At 38.2% G+C, this 23,229-nt stretch overlaps 1 protein-coding gene across 1 annotated transcript in view; it reads right to left on the reverse strand.

The window, feature by feature from the left end:
* The window catches only part of CTNND2 (catenin delta 2), a 543,425-nt gene extending 541,337 nt beyond the window's left edge, over positions 1–2,088 (reverse strand). The window contains exon 1 of the mRNA XM_074146739.1: positions 1,960–2,088. Within this exon, the coding sequence (XP_074002840.1) occupies positions 1,960–2,088 (129 nt within the window). The remainder of the gene's footprint in view (positions 1–1,959) is intronic.
* Between the last annotated feature and the right edge of the window lie 21,141 nt (positions 2,089–23,229).

A 23,229-nucleotide genomic window follows, 5' to 3' on the forward strand; every position in this document is an offset into this window, starting at 1 on the left:
AACTTACTTCATTTACTCCCCTAATGCAGAATCAGCGTAACACATTTCGTATGTCTGAAGTACGGGATGGTGGCCTTACCTAGAAGTTTTCCAACAGAATATTAAATAATGGAAGTCTGTCAAAACACAGAAAAAGCCAAAAAGCAGGTTTGGGGGTGGTTTTTTTGGTTGTTGGCTTTGTTTTTTTTTTCCTTTCAAATTAAAAAAGAATATTACACATTTTTTCCACTAGTGAGTGTGGCTGTACAGAAATGCGTGCTATTAAGACAGATTTCCTGAAATCACCATATACTCTGAAGAATGCACTCAGATATTAAAAAAAAAATAAAAAAAATCAGTCTAATTTTTGAGCTAAGTACAGCCTTCCAGCTTCAAGACAGGTCTGACGAGACCTGTCAAGAAAGAAGTTTACTTAACAAAACACCTCTGAAATTTTGGTACCCTGTATGACAATAATTCAAGAGATTATCTTGTTAGACAGCAGTACCTTAGATTAGCTGGCTAGGCTGTTCTTGGTGATAAGGGAATGTAGAACTCCTTTATTACAGGCTCCTTTTTGCTATAGTTCACAGGAATCGGAAATAATTTTGCTAACATTTTACCACTTAAAATTCTTTTCATCTAGTGGATTCAGCATCAATTCCCTTTAGCACTCAATTCACTGACTTCTGGGGATGGGAGGTTCAGTTGCAAAGTACGTGACCAGGTATAAACTAGCAATATCATCACAAAACAAAATAAAAGCAAAGAACTTCTCACTATTCAATATTGTGTTTAACATTCTACCAGGCAGATGCAGCATATCTTCTACCTATGTGACTTTCCTGTACATTTTTCAGTATCAGAGTCAAAAGCTAAGGCAGGTATTTTTCTTCAAAATAATACAGTAACACAGGCTGAAACACTGGTACATGCCCAAGTAATGTTATTGTCCCAGAAGAGAATATGCATACAAACATCTGAACCATAGGTAATTCAAATACAACAATGTGCCATAAATCTTAAGACAAAACTCCACCTTATAGCAAGGTCACAAGTTTTATCAAAGCCCAATGACACACCATCAATTACTCCAATGGTGTTAGATATCATAAACTGAATTCATGCATTAATTGCACTAAAGAAGCAGTGATTGTCTTAGGCAGGGTAAAGATCACCACTTTATAATTGGAGAACCAATTTAGACACTTTCAGCAAGGGGAAAGCTGACTAAAAGCAGCTATCTTTTAATGTCTCTCTTTGGGATACCTGTTGCTGCTGTTGAGCCAAATGAGGTAGCAATGGAGACCAGGTGTTTTCATGAACTGGAATATTAACCATCTCCCGACACACTAAGCAAATCTCAGACACTCAGCCCACAAAAATTCACATTAAAATGTCCAAACCTGTCATATTATAATTGAGCAGAGAATCATACTAAAGACCTTTTATTCAAAAATTTCTAATACTTTTGGTTTTAATCATCCAAGGCTGAAAGCCTCTGTCCCCACCCAATTTTGCCCTAAAATAATCTCACATCAAGTTTTACACAAAAAAATATCAAAAAAATGTATATGTCAAAATTTAAAATCCTAGGATTCTTATAAATCCTTTTAACTAAAATGTCTAGGATAACATACCTTCTTCACAGCTGTTCAATTTGTCTATAGTTCTTATATGCCATGCCTATATGTTGTATCTCCACATTCAGATTGCCAACATGAAAAGGAGAGAGCTCTGAAAACCACCATTCACAGTTAAGAGTGAAAGTGGAGAATGAAATGAACAATTCAATTAAATTATATTAAACTTATTGTAGGACGGCACATGGAAGTATATTAAGACATGAAGAAATATTTAATATTCTTTGCAATATGCATTTGTGAATGAAATTATTCAGATTCCACCTATGAAGCCCTTGTAAAAAAAACACTAAATCATATTATTGTTTTCTAGCCCGCGGATGCAGCACTTGCATACCTGTTCTTTAACTGAAGCTAGAATGGCAGAGGTTGTCTCAGTTTCAGAGCCATCGCCATTGGATGTGTTCAGTACAGGACTAAGTGAACTTGTCTTGTCAGAAGACGAGGGCTGGTCTGGAACAGGCATAGTTTCTGCAGTTTATGGAAAAACAAAACAATGATTTTGGTATTAGAAACTTGACACATCAGAAATCATACACATATAAGAATAATAACACTAATTTAAGGAAAAAATTGTAGAACATGTTTCTGTTCTGCAATATAGAATTAATATATCACTTATCTAAAACTAAAACTAGTTCTAAATTAATTATAAAACAAAATATTAAATGATCTCCCAGTCTTACTCCAAAATATTCACCACAGTACATTTGGAGAGGATTCAGATCATTTACAGCTGTGATTTTTGTATAGCATTCCAGCAGCAGCATCCAACATGAAATTACAATATCATGAAAGCAATGAATCATGAAATGCTTTGCCAACAGAAAACCAACAAAGGACACATGAGAGAAATATAAAGCATCTAGTCTTGACTTTCTAACATGCATGATTATTTAATATGTATTATATTTAAAGTCTAGGTAACTAACTTCACCTTTCTTCTAGTCTAGAAGGTCATCTTCACAACATTTTTCAGAGTATTTTTGAGAAAAAAAGCACACCAGTTGTTAAGCCATTTTTTAGAGCTGATAAAAAAAAAACCAACAAGATTCTTAGCACTTGCAGGAATTTCTAGTATTCTCTTTTAGAGAGGAAAATGGTGATGGTGACTGTGGAAGATTTATCTTTCTGAAGGCTAAACTATAGTCTAGCATCTCTGTTTAAATGTCACAACAGGCACATCTCTGCAGGCAAGTTGTGCCACATTCCAAAAGTAAAGGAGCAGAGAGGCAGCTTGCATGGTTATGCACAGGCAAGTTAGGGTAAGATCACGTTCATGTGGGAGCTGGCCAGAATTATTCTGTGGAAGAGAACTGGTCCCCAGGCTGCCAGCTGGAAGGCCCTCCTAAAGAGCAGCAGGGATATGCAGAGGGATGTCATCAGAGGGGTCACATGTGCACAGCACTTGCCATTCACATCAATGGCAAAACTCCTGCCTTAGCTCTGTTCTGCTTTTCAAAGACAATGTTTTTCTAAAATAGAACATTTTATGGAAGAAACAAGAAGTTTTAAAAGAGTGGGAAAGGGTAGCTGGTAAAAGCAAATATAAAATTCAATACACAGAGCAAGCATCTCACACCAATTTGCTATGGATATTAGGGCTCTAAAGGGGGAGATGACATTCTATAAAGCTTTGGCTCTGAAGCCGCAGTGCTGCCCAGGAACACAAGAACACTCATTCAGCCCAGCTGGCTAGCTTTTTCCAAAGCTTCCTGAAGCTCAGGACACTGGCATACATATGCAAGACAAAAACATGAAAATAGAGATTATTCACAAAAAAAGGTCAGTTGTCTCCCTAAATCTCAGGCTAGATTAGTTTATATATTGAAGCATGAGATTATATATTATTTTAACTAAAGAAGCTACATATTTTCATACAGCTCACTTTTTGTAAGCAAATCACTGAAAACGGTAAATAATGAATCTCTGGCTCTGGTAATGTCCTTGTTCCAGATATGTATGCTATTTGAAGTTAATCTTTAAGAACTCGGATGATATACCTGTCTCCTTCTATCACAAGTACAAGTATACTGCAGAAAAGTTGGATGTGATTCCAATACATAAATCTAAAAGGACTTTTGAATTCCACTTTCTTATTTTGTGAAATAAAGGAACCAGCTTCTATTATAACAAGTTACCCAGTTTGTGGCATACAATTAAAGTTGCCTCTCTCTGGTAAAGTACCACAGAACAGACATGTACACACATACATATACATGCTTATTCTATTATCTTACTTTCAAATAACCAATTATTTTCATGTTTGACTAAATTATCAATTGCACTATCATAGTAGAAAGCAAAGTCATTTTCTTTTTGGTATTGCAATTTACCTGAAAAAAGCACAAATGGCCTAATCGCTCATTTTGTAAAGCTGTATTTGCAGAAAACAGCGGAGCACAACCCTCTTTGCTATCAACCCCATAGCCTGTAAAGTCCATCTGAAAATTGTGCACAGGAACAAAAGAGACCACTGGATTTGGGAACATGGGTAAGGACAGTGATGGGAAATGGTCTCACCACCATTGCAGGCACTCACCCTGGGCGGTGGGGAGCCATGCTTCCCGATGGGGTGTGGCTCACCAGGGAGACACATGGAAGTACAAGTGCATGAGGTGCAAAAAACTGCCTCCCCAAGACTGCGCCGGGTTGGGAAGAAACACCAGAGCTGCAAATGAGGTGCCTGCCAAACAGCTTCAGACACATTGGCTGACAGCAGCTCCCCTGTTGCAGGATTGCCTTCTCGGCAGTTGGGAAGATGCCTCCTGGAAAAAGCTCCTTTTGCCTACTCCACTCAGCCTCCTGCCCCTCCAGCCCTGCCTGACCCCTGGCAAGGAGACTGTGGTCAGTAGGCCTTTCCATAAACACTATCCTTGGGAGGTAAAACCCAGCAAACTAAACCAGACTAGGAGCCAAGAGCTCCAAGAAGCAAGAATTTGCTCCCATCTCCGCAAGTAACTGTCATTTGAGGCCCATTTAAATTTTTCTCTTCACTTGAAAAATGAAGAGGACTTACCTGCTCCCCCCCATCCTCAGCTCTCTACCACAGCACACCGTTACTTGGCCTGACTGGGAAGACACAAACACCACCTCGAAGGCCCCTGACAGCAATCAGGAGACCCTCATTTCCCTATTGCACCTCTCTGTATCGGGTAAAAATGCCAGGGTTTTGGTAGGGTGCGTTTTTGGGGACAGGGGGCACTGTGGGGCTGACCTGTGTCGGAGGACCTCACCCATCATCTCACCAAAGGGAATAAGTTAACGTGTGGTGAGGGGATGGGACACCAGGATGGGTCACACACAGAATGGCAGGGGCTGGAAGGGACCTTCAGAGATCATCTATTCCCACCCCCCTGTCAAAGCAGGTTCACCTAGAGCAGGCTGGACAGGCGTGTTTTGAGTACCTCCAGAGAAGGAGACTCCACGTATCTGGGCAGCCTGTTCCAGTGCTCTGTCACCCTAAAAATAAAGAAGTTTTTCCTCATGTTCAGAAGGAATTTCCTGTGGTCCAGCTTGGGTCTGTTGCCGCTTGTGCCTGTCGCCAGGCACCACTGAAAAAAGACTGACCCCGTCCTCTTGAGACCCGCCCTTTAGATATTGATAAGCATTGATGAGATCCCCTCTCAGTCTTCTCTTCTCCACACTAAACAGACCCAGGACTCTCAGCCTCTCCTCATAAGGGAGATGCTCCACTCCCTTTATGATTTTCATAGGCTCTACTGGACTCTCCAGTAGTTCCTTGTCTTTCTCCGTGTCTTTGGCTGTCTTATTTCTCAATATCAAAATCAGTCATTTAAAGCTTATGTTAATTGGCAGTATATCTAATTGAGTGAAATTCCCTGACTCAAAGACTGGTTTTGGTCTGTGGTACTGCCTAAGAGCAAATCCAAGTGAGGGCCACTGAGGCATGGTGGGTTTCTGTTGCTGCTAGAAGGAAGATGGGGGGTAAATGAGCCTGCCTGAGTTGCTGAAAAAAACCCCAACAAACTGCTACACAAAATGCTTGCCATAGCACAAAAAACTCCTCCAACTTCTGTTAATTTTAATTGTCTCCACCAAAGAACACTTCAAAAACTGCTTTAGTAATCTACAATTTTGCACCTATCAGTTTACATGGAAAAAAATTAGTATCTGATTACAAAATCAACTGCTGCAATAAACTGTACTTGCTTCAAACAGGCTCAAAATCTGGACAGAACAGTAGCTAATATTCGATAACCAATGCATGTTTCCGGGATTTTGGGTTTTTTTAAAAATACAGATCTTAAAAGAGGACAAGAAAAAAAAAAAAAAAAAGAGATAAAAAAAGGCACACTGCATGTCCTCTGCATCTGGAAATAGAGATATTAGATGAAGTGTCCCTAGCATTAAAATTAATGTTTTGTGCACCTATTAAAATTCTGGACAGAGAATATAATTTCTAACATCTATCTCATTAGTTCAGTTTATTACTTCAGTTGTTTGATGGGGAATGATTGCAGCCACTTGCACTTAGCTGGTATCATTGAATCTACAGCATGATGTTATCCAGCTGAGCTGTAACCATTATGTATTTTAACATTTTTTCATTACACAAATACAGAAAGGAAACACAGAATGAGTTTTCAAAAGCAACACAGAAGCCACTGTACTGAAGGTAGTTATATTTAAAAAAATTATACATGAATCAGCAATAGCGTTTCAACAGTAAACACCAACAAAGCAAATGCTTGCACTTGCCCCAGTCCATCTGCTCAGGGTAGGTATACCTTTTAATTTAGCTCAGTCTTCAGTAGAAGAAATTGCACATTCTCAGGTTTTGACAGGACTTAAAACTTCCAGTACTGTAGAATTACAGAAAATAAGGGTGAAACGGGCCTCCAAGACCCTTGACTACTACCAAATCTCTAGAAAAGGCAGATTTTTTTTCCTAAGCCATTCTGAATACTTAATACACATAACCAGTCCTTCAAAGCCTCTTTCGCTGCAGCCTCTCATGGCTGTCTCTCTCTGTTCAGGGCTCCACTGCCCTTACCAGTAGAAAATTTGCTTTAGGGTTTAATATAAGGTTTAATTTAAGGTTAATAACACTTAAGCTCAGTGTTCCCTGTACTATCCAGCACAGACACAAGAAAATAATTATCCCATCAGACCTCTTAAAAAAAGCATTTTACCACATGATGATGACCACTGTTCCTTCTGCTCTGGCTTCTCTTCTCTAGAAAAGTTACCCCAACTCTTTACATTTTTCCTTGTAAAATAAGCTGGCTGATAGCCTTTTAACCCACACTTCTGGGAGCTTAGCACTAAAAACAAAATTAAAATTAAAGCAAGTATGAGAAGAAAAATAAAAATTAAGCAGCTTAACAGAGTACACAGAGTACTGAGTAAGTACAACACAAAAGTAAATAGGCTGCATTTAATATCCACAACAGCAACAGTATTTCCTATTGGTGTCACAAAAATACAAATGAGATTCTGTAAGTCAGAGCATATACATGCTCCTGAGAGAATCAAATTAAAATCTTAGACGATCATAGATAGATGAACAGGAAAAATACTACCAGCCTTTTGGGAACGTACTGGGAAGTTAGACATAAATAATTCATGGTTTCCTGTACGCCACAGAGCAGGAAAAAGACTATCTGGAGTTTGACCCTTTGATTTTTGGTGGTTGTTGGTGTCTCTCTAATAGCATCTAAAAACTGTACCTTACTTTAATAAAAAAAATAAATATCAACACTATAAATCCAAACAAACCCATCCCCTCCCCACATACCACATGCAGGTAGCCAGGGTGGCCCCTGTGAGGAGTGCTCCAACAGTCCCACTGCTGGTTTTAACAAGAAAGGTAGGCAGCAGAAATGGCTTGGGCTATTTGGTTTGGTTTGGGGTTTTTTTTGTCTTGTGACAACATGGATTCCTGGACAGACAGATACATTCCACAGTTGTGTACAGTCTACAACTAAAATCTACAGCTGACACCTACCAAGGTCACCATCTCATGAGTCAATGAAACACATACAGAACATCATCAGGTTAAGATCCCCGTTAAGTCACTATTAAGTACACTGGTGGAAGTATATTAAAAAAAATTGACTGGACAAAATAAGAAACAGAAAAAATATATAGCTATGGAAAACCCGTATGATAAACATCATAAAAATAAAGCCAAAGTATGTAATTGAATTCCAGATTATTGCCTGGAATACCAATGTGCAAACACTGCTCAGTGAGTAACTGAATCAAAAGAAACTCAACAGCTTAATGTGGGTGCACTGGTTACTTTAACTCCCCATCAAAGTAACTTCAGCAACACTTCTTTATTCTTTGCTATCTACTGTCTGTAGTTCCATAATCCATAACTGACTCTCAGGCAGGTTAAAAATCACTTTTGTCATGTAACTACTCAGAAAAAACTTAAAATCTGACCTGAGTCCTACTAGAAGCATTACTCCTAAGATAAACAGGACAGAGAGGGTCAGTGCATTGGCTCTTGAGTCAGAAGGTAAGTAAAAAACAAGCTACTTCTGCGACAGTTAAACCCCACTTCTCTCTGAACTCAAGCTATGTCTCTTCCATTTCAAATGCAGACATTTGTATCTCCTCTTGTTAAGGCCCCTTCTTGATGGAAAGGCACATGTTTCCACTCCAGCACAAAAAGTACACTGGATTATACTTACAAAAGCCCTGAAACTATCGCTATGCAAAATTCATAGAATTCCAATGAAAATGCTGTTTCTAAACACACACTTTCACGATGCGTGGAACTTTAACATAAAGTTGTAAGGCTCAGAGAGACTGACCATCAGTAAAAACAAGACTGCATTGTTTTCATTTTCCTAGCTAAGGAGTTAAAAAACAAACAAACAAACAAAACATTACAAAGGATAGATTATTTCAAGATGGTCTTTTTGAAAGAGCTGAAATAGAAATACCACACAGTCAAAGTAACTGCACTTTTTCAAATGACTTGATGATTTTCACTGTTAAGTTTTATTTATGGTATCAGCTCTTAAAACTCAAGGGGGAAAAAGGAAGAGGAAAAGGACCTCTTCATTAAAGCTACCTTCTACACAAACCAAAAAAATAAGAGGTTTCACTAACTTTTAAATGCTTACTGAAACTAAGCACTCAATATAGATTTCAACATTATTTTTTAATTTCTCCGGTATTTCTTTTGAAGATCTGCAACATTGCTTTTTCCAGCGAGTTCTTGGGACTCTTCTGGGACACGGCGGTTGGGCTGGTAGCCCTTTCTTGGTGCCATGAATTTCAATTCAAATGTAAATGGATGACACGATTTATATATTTAATTCCTTTCTTACAGATGCATTATGGACATTCTAGCAACATGTAACAAAAATGGATACACATTTTTATTACTAGATTCCATAAATGTCTACCAATAGTAGTAACGTGACACTCAGAACTGGGAAATAAAAGATGGCAAGATTACATTCCTTCTGCGACTCCTGGGATGGCAGTGGATGCTAGATGGCAGACACCCTTCCTCGTAGCAGGATTTCATGCCTTCTCTGAGGTAATACAACCGATTTAGCTAGTCCCAAGGTCAAATTGTAAAAGTCTGTTCAGGGTGAACTCAGGCACAGAGGTACATACACAATACACAGAGGTAGATTCTATGCTGTACATAAATCCTTGGGTAAAACAAAATATTTATGATTTATAAAGGCACATGAAAATGGCCATGTCAGATGCTGTGGTTTCACTCAAAATTTTAATTTTGCACACACACTTCTGTATAGATTTTAGTAAATCCATGCTCAGTATGATTAAGTAGGGAACTAATGAGGTGTAGCCATGAAGACATCACTGGTAAAAGCAGTTACATAGTTCACCAACATCACATTGCCCCTTTCTCAGACGAGGTGGCTGCATCTACCTTTCAACAACCTTATTCTCCTTTTCCTCCACATCAGAAATATTATGCTTCATTTATTGTATCCCTTTACAACACTGAAAAAAACCCTAGAATTGAAAAAGCAGCAGCAGCAGCAACTGTAAACTAAGTTGGAAAAGGAATTAAATGCTCAAACTGCACCATTTTAATAGGTTCTTTTATAACCTATGCTTAAAGAAAAAAGGGAATACTGCTTAAAGGAGCAGACTTTCATTTTTAAATATTAGATTGATATTCCTTTAAAAGTCATTTTGTTGATGCTGTTTACATAATCTAATGTTAAGTCACCCTTTTATGGGTAGAAAGTGTGGATAGGTTAAACAAAACAGAACAAACAAAAAAACCCAGCTCCACAATGTCTGGAAATCTATGGTAAAAGCCAACTTATCCACTACGCTGGCAACTGCATCAAATCAGTGGAATCAGAAAATCCAAATATGTTTCTTTAATTAAAAATATACTGCAGTAAGGAATATGTGCTCCCAGTGGGTTTTCCCTGCACAATGAACCATTAATCAGTGAGAGCATTCATTACAAAAGTGTAAGTCATGCTGTCTTATTGCACAGCAATCAAATTTGACTTGTTGCTGAGCTAATGTGGAGAACCATGAATGACACTGAAGTAGTCTTGGATAAGAACCAATCATTTAAAATGATCCAATATGCAATTATGCATCTCGAAATACTTTTTGCTTCCTTTCCTCTACCTTAGATATGCTGTATAGAGATTACAGTATGACTACCATTTAATAATACACATTTCTATCGTTCCTATTAAAGTTGCTCTCCCTTTTTTGCTATTGTTCAAAATTATGGGAACTTACTGTAAGATGAAAATACTTGAATACTTTTTTTTTTTTAACCTGAAACTGCATGTTTATGGCTACACTTAAGTTTATTGTTTATAATTTCAGTAACTCATATCAAGATTTCAGAAGCAAGGACCAATGCTGATCCTGTTTCTAGCTGTTTTTAATTAAAAAATAAATACATAAAATACTCCAGTGTTCTTCAATATAATAATTGCATGATTGCTATAGGGAACCTCTATTTCTCCCTGCATATATGAACAACAGTTATTTGAAAACATACATTTGTGAAGAGCTCCAACACACTGGCTTCTAACAACTGTGGTAAGCAGGAAAGAAGAAATAGATTTGGTACTGTATCTATGAACATGCAAACCACCAGCTTTCATGGCATTCACCATTCTGATAACCTAAGAATTCAGTGGTTGTAAGTTAGGAGCCACCACGACACAGAATACAATAGCCTTGGCAGTTCTTGCAAATTATTACCTATATCACGAGTCATATTTGGTGCAGGTATGGGGGAAAAAAATACCCAAAATGGTAATTTTCATTATTACATATTGTAAAGTCAATTCAAACATTACCATATAAGATGTGACTATTAGACTAGCCAAGATGTTTACAGTAGGTTTCTGGAACAAAATCCCAACTGGAAGAAGTAGAAATTGGCACTGCTTGAGAATGTAGACATGCAAGGAAACAGCATCAGCAGAAAGATGACCTATTGCATTCCTTCAGTAATGTCAAACTATAGGGTGATTGAAGACTGAGATAACCCTGGCTCAAGGCAGCAGGACACATATCTACTAATGTTGCATTAAACTTTTCTGCAATGAAGCTGAATCCTTCAGCTGTGCAACAGTGAAACAGGGTAGGAAGTCTGTAAAGATGAGCCCTCCCTTCTCCTGCACACATAACCATTGTAACTGTAGATTTCCTTAGCTGTCCTATCTTTGCTGACAGTTTGATACAATTTGTAGCTATGTAAGTATTCTTAAAAATAGGTTGATAATCTCTTGAGTCAACAGGAAGATAAGAAAATCTGCCAGACCCTGCCAAATACCTCAAAGAGGAAAATTTCTTCTGATTGCCTAAGTAGTTATCACAACAACCTAAAGCACAGATCTCCTATGTTTAAATTACTAGATGGGAAAACAGATTAATTAAAGGAGACGATATCTTAAAGACCTTTTCAAAAGCTTAAGCTCAATTAGGGGTTAGGGATATGAGGGACCAAGTCAGTACTCTTCTTATTCTAGCTAACCCATCACAGGAGCTTTCCAAAGAGCAAGGGCTCCATTTTCTTTCTGGGATTATTCTTTGTCTGTAGATCTATCCAGTTGCCTGTTCACTAAGACAAGATGACCTTGTCTCTTGTCTTCTTTTGTTATTTTAACCATACTATTTAGGTATTTAGGGCCTCTAAATGGATAAAAAAGAATCCTCTGGGTTTAAATTTTAGATAAAGTAAAAGTCCAGGTTCAGTAAACCATAACATGTCACTTTTTTTTCTTTCTCCTGCTCTTTGCAAAAGTGTGAGAGAAGATGTAAAAGAACCTGTCACAGTAAAGGATAAAGACAACCGTATTCTAAAATTTGACTTAAGAGAAGTTATATTGGCAAACGTGTCCCAACACTTTCCTTGACTTATGCTACACAAAAGTCCTACAGATAAATATGTAATACCTAAAATGGAAACCATAAACATTGACATACACATAACTAGTGCACATGAAACTTTCTTTTCCCTTCTCTTCTACAGATGTCTGACTCAAAAAGGCATTTGCTGAAACAATTTGAAGACTACAGCTCAACAGGAAAAAAGTTTCTTCTTCAGGGAGTCTCTGCTCCTGCCCTGAGTCTGATTAAAATATCTCAATTTCCCTATTCTCCAAAGCAGAAGTCAAATGAAGGGTCTTATCCACACAGTAGCCAATATGAGGTCTCTGCAGGCTGCATAAAATACTTTCCTACAACTATCTATATTAACCAGTATCAGAACCCTTAAAGCTGTATGAAACCTTAAGTCTTGCCTAGAGCTTAAGCCATCTGCAACGCTTCCAAACTTTTTAGTTCAATATGATCCTGCTAAGTACTGTTTTGCTCAAGTAGTATGTCACAAAACAAGGCAGTTTTGTTTTTTTCTATAATAGTTAAAATTTCAAGTACTTTGAATTACTATGCAGCCCTCCTCCTTACAATCAAACAAAAAAAATTCCTAAAACATTCCCAGTGAATTTAGCAGGATAACTCAGAAGAAGTGCTTATGGCAGAAAAGCTACAGCATCTGGCCCAAAGGGCTTTGAAAAAAAAGCAAGCGAAAGATGGCCCAATAGTACATCCTTTGCTTTTTTTTCTCTTGAACCCGAGTCAGCATCAATGCTGGGTGCATGAAGATTTAAAGATGAGACCCAAACCACGAAGACAGCACTGTGTCATTTAACTGCCCCCAGCTCCCTTTCTCTGTATATAGATTATAGCAACTGAATAAGTGATTAAGCACAACAGATAAACAATAACGCTGGCTTAACACATGTTCCTATTTCATTGGTACTGAAACTGCCTACCTAATCTGTAAGAATTTACCCTAACCAGCTAGCGTGCACCATCTGATAACTGAGCAACCTCCTGAAATTCTTATGAAAATACTTCACAGCTGGAATCAGCAACACGATGCCAAAGAGAAACCAACATAAAAATTCATACTCCTGCCAATATTTTAGAGATCTCAGCATGAGGATTTACAATAATTGATTTCAGTTTTTCTGAAAAGTCTATTCATAAATCAAGCAAAATTGTTCCATTCATGGAATCCAATAAGAAAATATTGTTTTCTGGTGTTACCGAGGGAACAGGAGTTCTTATTTCAGTGACAATGCGAATATCCTCAAGCATACAGAGCAAAATGCACATCTACAAACAAAAGCCAAAAACACTCCTACAGTGAATTCTTAAAATCTTGTATGACCTAGATACCATAAAAGTAGGTGATTCTAACATAATATGGAGTGTTCCTTCGTATTTTTTTTTCATTCATTAGTCGTTTATTGACTAGGAGTAACTTGAAAATTTAAGTGATGTCATGTTCTGGATCTGGCTGATATGAAGTTAACTTTATTTATAGAAGCTCATATGCTGGTGGTTTAGACTTGTGATGAAAACAGTGTTTCAGCTACTGCTGAACAGCACTTGCACAGCACCAACACCTGCTCTGTTTCTCAGTCTTCTCCCCCAGCGAGGTTAGGAGGGGGCACAGCTGGGAGAGCTGACGCCAACTGACCAAAGGAATACTCCATACCGTATAACCTCATGCTCAGCAGTAAAACTGGGGGACAGTTTCTCCAAAGTAGCTGTTGCTTAGAGATTGGCTGAGCATCATTCTGCAGGTGGTGAATGAGTGCTTTTGCATCACTTGTTACTTTTTCTTTGCTTTTTCTTTCACTTACTAAGTTTTCTTTATCTTGACCCAGTCGAGTTTTTTTTTTTCCTTTTGCCTCTCCAACTCTCCCCCCTGTCCTGCTGTGGAGGGTTAACAAAAAAGAGGGTGGGGACTTAGCTGCTGGCCAAGGTCAACCCACTACACACCATGACTAAATAATCCCCCCCCAACACCACCTACAGTAATAAGAGAAAAAAAAATTTGTAGCGCAAGAGATGGGGTCAATGGGAGCAACACCTAAGGACACATGTTCATTACAAAGAACAGAAATAGCACGGCAAAAGCACAGCCATTTGAGTCTGAAGCAAGTAATCCACAACAGTTCTGTGCCAAAATAGACTGTTTATTACTACTACTTTAAATTTAAATTGCAGGCTGATTCATGCTGACTACTCTTAATGTTTCCCATGGCTCTGAACCCGAAGTAGGATAGACAGTTCTCGTATTGGTGTAATCTTCGGACTAATCTACTTCCTCACTAATTCCTACAGTTAAGAAGCTTACTTATATATATCATACTGAATTGCACAGATCCTCTTTGCTTCAAGTTTCACTTTTATTAGAGCCAGACAGCAGAATTTATACTTCAAACCCCCGTACAACACTGTGTGCAATGTACCCCCAGACACCTTCAGAGACACAAACAATGTCTAGCAGTTAGGGCTGCCCTAGGGAACCAATGCTGGGACTCCTTTCATGACTGTATCCCTTAAATGGAGGCCTAGTAGAAGAGCACGACATCTCCTCGCTTGTTCACTCCATGCTGAAGTAGGAACCTGCTGAGGTAAGCATGTCCTCTCTCTTAAATGGTCCACCTCCCCCAGCCAGAGATGAGCATGACAATCAAACATTCCCATAGCATTTTCCTGAAGAGCCGAGGCGTGTCTGCAGACAGGGTGACTACCATGCTTTTCTCTCTCCACAGTGATACTGGCAGAGCTGCCTGGTGGACTGGCAGAGTCCTGAGCAGTACTCCTAACGGGAACTGTGCCTGCTTGTCTCCTCACTCCTTTTGATATTGACTTATGAATACAGCCCAAGCCCACAAAAAGCACCAAATCCCACATCAGATTCCTGTGTGGTAAAATGAGCTCAGAATCCATCATTTTATAGGTAAGTCAGGATGTTGTACTCTCCTTCTTCTCCACGAGTGCATCATTTTACATTTATCCACATGAACTTTTATCATCTGTTATTTCGGGTTTTTGGCTTCATAAACTCTTTACAATATTTGCAGGCCCTAAGGCATCCCCACAAAGAATGGTTGCAGTATGGCAAGCTCGCTGAACGTACTATATGGCCAAGAAAGATGCAAAAAAAAAAAAACCCTTAGTTTTTCTTCACTTTCTGTAGCAGTTAGCATAAGTTATGTCTAGACAGGATAGCTGCTAACATAAGCCAGTAAATGTTAACCAGCTCTTTACTGTGGCAAAAGCAGAAGAAATATAGTCAACCACCTGTCCCGAAGACCAGAATAGTTTTTGTATGCTGAATAAAACAGATAACCAAACTATGCAAACAGCATGTTGTATCATCATAAAGTGCAAACATGTCCAGAAGTATCTGGAACAAGCAGATTGTAAGCAGCAACAGCAGCAACTGAAAGTCAGAAAAAAGCACCATCTGAAAGGGCTAATCACCAACACATATTGCCTACCCAGTCCTGCAACTAAGGGTACTTAATATTGTGGGAAACCAGAGCACAAAGAGAGGCGAGAACCTCATGAGCTCGCACCAGAATTTGGGACCATCTCACCAACACTCAGAGGACCTGAGAGCACCAGAGGTCATTCAGGGTCCCCATGACCAGGATTGCACACAGCCCAGCTGGAAACCTTGTGTTGACGATTCAAGGATTGGAGCATCTCCCTTATGAAGAAAGGCTGAGAGAGCTGGGACTCTTTAGCCTGGAGAAGAGAAGGCTGAGGGGAGACCTTATCAATGCTTATAAGTATCTGAAGGGTGGGTTGAAGGAGGAGGGAGCCAGACTCTTTTCAGTAGTTGCCAGTGAGAGGACGAGGGGCAATGGGCACAAGCTGGAACATAGGAGGTTCCACTCAAATATGAGAAGAAACTTCTTTACGGTGAGGGTGACAGAGCCCTGGAACAGGCTGCCCAGGGAGGTTGTGGAGTCCCCGTCTCTGGAGATTTTCAAGACCCGCCTGGATGCAGTCCTGAGTAACATGCTCTGACATGCTCTGGGCAATCCTGCTTCGGCAGGGGAGTTGGACTAGATGATCTTTATGGTCCCTTCCAACTCTAAAAATTCAGTGAAATTCAGTGACCTACTTGACTTCTCTCCTGGGCTGTGCTCTCTTCCCCATGAAAAAGGGAAGGTGTGTGAGGAAACACTACACTAACCTGCCCAGTTTTTCTCCTGGACTGAGTCCTCTTTCCCATGGAAGAGAGAAGTCACGTGATTCTTAAAACTGCATATATGTGTGATAAAAGTGTTTGGTATCCACATCCATTTAGCCTCCCTACTGTCATTTGATCTTAAATGGCAACAATCTCTAACTGTCCCTGCTCACTGGTAGCCCCACAGACTTGGTGCCAAGCTTCTTGCTCCAGACATTAGAAAGTTTTCATTAACTTTTTAGGCCTTTTCTTGTTTATTAAGCTTTTTCTAATCTGCTTATTATGTTTTCTCATTTATCCTGCCAAAGTACAAAATCCCTTCTACTTCTTACATTTGGGTTTGATTCTGCTGGATAGCCACATCGGTTTTCTTCTACTTTCTTGTGGTACCCAGTTGTTCACCACTCCAAAGTCATATAATTTCAGTAATCTCTATGCCTCCTTCAAAGAATTAGTTTTGTAACTGACCACTTTTAGCTTCCTTAAGAAATGTTCTTTCCACATGACCTACTAGAGTTAAGCGCAGTATGGTAGATACTTTGACTCTGCCAATTTCATCATCAGTGGAAAACTTAGAATACAAGCAGGCTAGTACCTGCATTCCTGACGATAGGTTTTGAACATATATATTTTTAAAACTGAGCGGTTTATTGCTCCCAATATACTGTTTCTAAAATCATACCTGAACAGCTCTTCACATTTTCTGCACTTGATAAATAATAAGTCCAGTTCACTTTCTCTCTCTCTTATCTGATCAGCAGGTTAATAAAGTCATAGTTGAGCAGTGGTGAGTGAAGATATTTTAATTAAAGTCTATAAGAAAAATAAATTTTCTTCTTATATAAATAAATATATTTATATAAATTTTCTTTTCCTATAAATAAAATAAAGTTTTCTTCTATGATAAGGAAAAAAAATACAGTTTTTCGATCAGAAGACACATGAAATGCTCATATGAAAGCAATAGTAAGTATAACACTATGAAGTTTGATAGAAGACAAACATGTTATCCACACAGTTCTGCTTTAGGATATACATGGACTTGATCCAATGCCATAGTTTTCTTTGTGCGCATGATTGCTCACAAAACTAACTCTTAAAATGGTGTCAAGAGAAGGCTAATGCATAGCTTAAATCACAAGTTTACAGAAACACAAAGGAGAAAATAAAAAATTCTCAGCTAAGTAAACATGAAAAATAAACTTCTGTTACCAGAAAAACAAAACCAAAGAAATAACGCCATTAATATGAGACGGCAAATTTGGAAGGATATGCCTAGTTTTTCCACAAGATTCAATAGCATTCCTGACACTGTTTGTATCTGTTATGCCAGAAAACTTTAAGAAATTTATAAGCCCTACCTCATTATTTGGAAGTGAGGAGGTATACAGAATGTTACTGTATCAGTCATCTCAGCACTCTTGAGAAAAGAAAATGCTATTACCTTTACACAGAGTGCAGAGGCACAAAGACGCCAAGTATCTCACCTAAGATACAACGGAAACTCAACTACTAAAGTGCATTAAAAACACAATGTTAAAAAAAGCCAGCAGAGTAGAAAACTATCTCTGGATCTCAGCCTGCCAGAAAGCAGAAGTCCTTGCACTGATGCATAATTTTTTACACACACAAATGAAGTTTGCAAGGTTGGATTTAACTGGAATACGCTTAAATCAGCAACGACATCCATTATGAGAATGTGATGACAACTCTTTTCTACATCTGTTTGGTTGAAAACCTACGGCCATATGTTGTGGAATTAACTGAACAATTTACAGTTAAGTACATTAGAGGTTATATGTCTACTTGTATGTCGTGTCTTCTGATAGAGAATTAACAGTCATTTGCATTTTCTTTTCAGTTAGTCTGAAAGTTTGGAAATTACTAATCCCTTCACATAGATATTCAACCATACCCAGTGTCCCTATACACAGTACATACCTTCTATTTTTGTTTCTTTCTAGCTAAAAATTATCTGGGAGATAGCTAATTGACGGTAAAGAATAAAAATATGTATGTTTAAGTTGTGTAAGCCTGTAATTAGTCTAATAGTTTGTCTTCACTCTGTCACACTAAAAGTGTATCAATTTACAGTGTTATCTTTATACACATATGTTGAGCACATTCTTAAAATATATTGGATAGGAACACATCACTTACAAGACTTAAAATAGACTGGATATATTAAGTCTTTCTTCTTCCTGTTTTCAGTACATCAAGTTGGATAACCTGTTAAATGATAGTAAAATTTGGGGGGGGAGGGGGGGGAAGTGTGCGGCGGCAATACAGGCAAACCTAAATCTTTGCATAAGTCCCTAAGAGCCAACTGTTTTAAGGGTCATTTATAAATTCCTGTGCACCTTCACCACCAGTTTGGAACTCCTCATCCTTAGATCCTTCCAGATAAGGGACTTTGAAACTTTGTCTTAGGAAACTAATTGTTCTGGAATTTACAATATAAAATCTGATGAATGTGGTAATACTTAGAAAGACTATAAAGTGTACATAAAACCAAAGAGTGTAACACAGCTATATAGCATCTCAAATATCGACAGCGACACTTAGATCAGCATATGGAAATAGCAGAGAGAAGTTAGTAACTATAAGCAAGTGGTAGTCCCAACTTGCAAGGTAGGAAGTGCAGAAAATGTTCACTTAAATTTTTTTGCTGCTAAGTGACAAAAGATGGGAAGCAGTCTAACATAAGGATTCTGCTGTTGCTTAAGAAGACAACATACAGCATTTCTCCAAACACAAGCTAAAAAGACTTAAGTGTGAGGGGGACTCAGACTGATGGTTTGGACTGTATTTCATAGAATCATAGAATGGTTAGAGTTGGAAGGGACCTTAAAGATCACCAAGTTCCAACCCCCCTGCCATGGACAGGGACACCTCCCACTAGACCAGGTTGCTCAAAGCCCCGTCCAGCCTGGGCTTAAACACTTCCAGGGATGGGGCATCCACAACTTCCCTGGGCAACCTGTTCCAGTGCTTCACCACCCTCACAGGAAAGAATTTCCTCCTAATATCTAATCTAAATCTCCCTTCTAATTTTGTGAAGAATGTACATCGTGTCTTGCTTATCCACAGCCACTTTGCCTACACAAGTGAAAAGTAACCTCACCTGGCATCAACAGACTAGTCAAGTGATTCTTAAAACAGTGAAGTACCGCAGTAACCCACCTTTAGGAATGGTCCCACAGCACTATCTGAAACTCAATCAAATTTCTTACTTTAATGTCAGGGATATGTTGCCTAAGAGCCACAAACTTTCCTAAAAAGGAAATACTAGACCCTTTCTTCAATGATAAGGATAAATACCTCAACTAACACAGCGACATTACATTGGCCTTCAATCTAATCATGATTACTTTTGTATTACACCCACAAGTATTCCAGGCAAGCGAATTGGCAGTAATTTTCTCAAAAAGCCTAAAACCAGGACTTGCTTTTACAATACTCTAATATTAATCACTGTCTTCTCTTAGGGGCATGTTTACTTTGACAGGACTTATCAAGAACACATGGCAGTGCAGAATCTCGTTCCTAAACAACAGGCCCATTATTATTAAGGGATTTGCTAAGATAACAGAAACAATAATGAAGTTGTAGTGGCAACTACAATAAGCAGCAAGTCAGCACTCTCCTCAGTAACTTGGGCTTATACCCGCTAGTTTGAATAGAACTGAAAATTGCCTGTGACTTGCCTGTTCTAGAATTTTATATTATAGTGTACCTCTATTCTCCTAAATCAAAGTTACTAGCGGTAACAGAAGAGAAATCAATATATTCAATTCAGTACATATCCTCCAGCATCTGCTTCTTCTATTTATTGTAGCCCTTTTTTTCTTTTTTTTTTTTTAAATACTCTTTCATGGACTGACTACTTATGTAACATTCTATTCCAGTCCCCATGCAGACTGACTTCTTTTAAGCATTCATTCTTTTCAGATTATTATTTTCAAACAGAAAGTATTGTCCAACTCTTCAACTGAATTAACATCAAATCACCGAAAAACATGTTTTAAGTCCTTAAAATTGCTTCGATGCCTATTGTTGACTATAATACAGGGTAAACTGGAGCAGTACAACAACTGCTGTCCCCCATTTTCATTGCCAGGTTGATTTAAAACGCCACTGAATTCCTTTGCATTGTCAAGTGTCTGGGACAGTAGCAACATCCACCCAGAGCAGATATATTTCATTACACATGCAGAGACATGCACACAATTGCTTAAAGTTATAGAAGTTTTCCAATCTCTGTTTTGGCTGTGTATATTACCTACTTTTAACCAACTACATACAACACTATATGAATGCATTTACAGGATGTTCTAATCTACTTGTGTCTACAGAATCTACATAATATTTAAAATTTTTAGTTATAAGCTCATCCTGTCAAATTACACATCATAACAGAAAATGCAGTTTCTCTGTCTTAAAAAAGTTTGCACAAGTTAAGCAAACATTGCATTCAGGGGTATTCTGCCAGAGACAACACCCAATGAATGATTCTGGGGAGGAGGCCAAGGACATGGGCAGGAAACCAAGAAGGAAGGTGCCCACTCCTCCCTGTGCCTCCTCTTCCCTCTCTCCCACCCTCCACCAAGGTGAGCGGTGCTGTCTCCTGAACCCGAGCTGCTGCAGAGGGGGAAAAGGTGTGCAGTGCAGACCTGAGACAACACAGCACCTAGGAAAGCAGTCAGCAACAGCAGGGAGTCCAGTTTGCTAGAATTAGTTTTCAGAAATAGCTCTGGTGGAATTCACTTAGTTCACGATGTAAAGCTGGTGAGGGAGTTTCACAATTTTTTCTCTCGCTTTCTGTTTTAGTTCCAGGCAGAGCTAGCAGTGCTTAGCACTTCTCATTTTAAGATCCTATTTTGAGCCACTTACACTTTTCAGAAGCTAATTGTTTGGGCTGAAATGCTCCATCCAAGCAGCTGTCTCATAATTAAGCGTGCACACACACACACCAGTGTTAAAAAGTCCAGGCATTTCCAAGAATTTTATCTCTGGAAAGTATCTGTTGCTGTTTGCATTATAAAAAGTCTCTCAAAAAGTGGAAACTCTGGAAGTGTTTATTTTCTACAGGGCATAGTAGCAAAATTACTATTTGTATTATAGAAGCATCTAGTGCCTTCAATTGCAACTGAGGATCCACTGGCCTAAAGACTGTACAAATCAAGAAAAAACAAGGAAAAATATCATAAAAACATAATACACAGATCTCTACTGAATTCAATATGCTCAATCAAACAAGCACAGAATTTAACTTAAGCAATTATTTTCTTACTACAAAATAAATTAATCAAAAGCATTATTCACAAGTTATTTGATACTGTTACTTGATAAGAGACTTGAAGCTTATTTGTCCAAATATGCACAGGAAAAAGAAATTCAGTTGGAAGTTTAGTAGCCTGCAATAAAGCCAGCTAGGACAAGCAGCAGATACTCAAGGTTCTGAAGCACCCTCATACACTTTGCAGTGACTTAAAGATGAAACAGTTCGACCTTCATGATCTCTTTATGGCCACTTATTAATGAGAATTATTTCTCCCCACACCATTCACTTTCAAAAAAAAAAAAAAACACCACAAAAAAAACCCCAAACAACACAAAAAAAAAAACCCAAACCCCTTCACAACTCTTTAAAATCATTAAAGAAGCATTTAAAATCATTTAAAACAAGCAGCAAATCACTAGTTGTTTTATGACCTGTAAGCATCTGCAAGATTTACCAAATGAAAATACTAGACACAAAGATTGCACAAAGCTAGAAATAGCTATTCATTTGCTGTATTCATGATTACCCATATCCTTTATTAATGGTGTTACAGAGTTTGCTAGAGATGTTTGAATATGCAACCCCAAAAGAACAGTTATTCTAACCAATCCTTTTGACTTCACATTTATTACTCTGGTGCCCACCAAAGATAAAATCTTAACAACACAGATGCCTGTTTCCTGCCCTTAAATCATCAGATACATTCTATACATTGAGCTGATTCGGTATTGCTTTCATTGTTCAGCTACAGGCAGTCTTTGAATGCTGGACATTATTACTGTCACCTTTAGCCCATGAGTTCAAGTTGGGCTTTTAGAGGTGCTTATGAATTACATGAGTTTTCTATGAAGTATGCTCAATTACACTGTAAGAAGAAAGAACTTGCTTTCAATTACTTTCTGAAAGAAAATAAAAGAAAGAAGTAATACTTCAGGTTTCATCTGTTTTCATCTGAAGTGGATACAAACTCATGACCTGTCCTGAAGAGCACTCACATATTGCCAAGAAGAAAAGAGCCATGTATCCAACATCAATCTGTTGGCTGTAGATACCATTTAAGAAAAAGAAGCAAAAGCAAAGGAAGTTCTAGAACACATTCAGAGACTTATCTCACACACATAACTTCTACAGTTTCCACAAGAGTCTCCCAATGATTCTTTTTTTTAAGTTGGGCTCACTTCTGTTCTTCCAAGGTGTTTCAGTTATGTTTCGGAAAAGAAACACAATACAGAATGAGTCTGCCTGTAGAGATTTGCAAAGTAACCATATAAAACTAGTTGTCTTGTAAGAGCTAGCTGCCTATAGTTAGCAGGGTAAAACAGGTTCTTCTGCAGAGTGATTAATTCTATCACAAGACAAGCCTCTAAGGCAGACAGGATGACTCATGTTTGGGGAGAGGAGGAATCATCTCTATTACCTGTTTCGGGTGCCTAGGCAACTATTTTAAACTCAATGACTACCTTTTCAGGTAGCTAAAATTAGGTAAGATTAATTACATCTCAGATGCAGAATAAATATACCAACAAACAAGCTCATCAGGGAAATGCTATATAATCAAAAGGTTATTCAAAACTTCTTCTGGAAATATAAGTATAAATATCCAGTACTAGAAATTGTCCCTGACATGAAAACATCCACGCTTTTCCTATACCTTTTCTGTTTCATGCACAGAATTAAGTATCATGGGAAATTTTTTCATACATTAGTTTTCAGCAGAAATATATGTGTATGCAGATTCAGTACAAAAATAATTATGCAAAGTATGCAGCATTTATGATAGAGTTGATTGGTTTTTTTTCCCTTTGAAA

This window comes from Numenius arquata, chromosome 4 (assembly GCF_964106895.1).
Source record: "Numenius arquata chromosome 4, bNumArq3.hap1.1, whole genome shotgun sequence".
NCBI classification, from domain to species: domain Eukaryota; kingdom Metazoa; phylum Chordata; class Aves; order Charadriiformes; family Scolopacidae; genus Numenius; species Numenius arquata.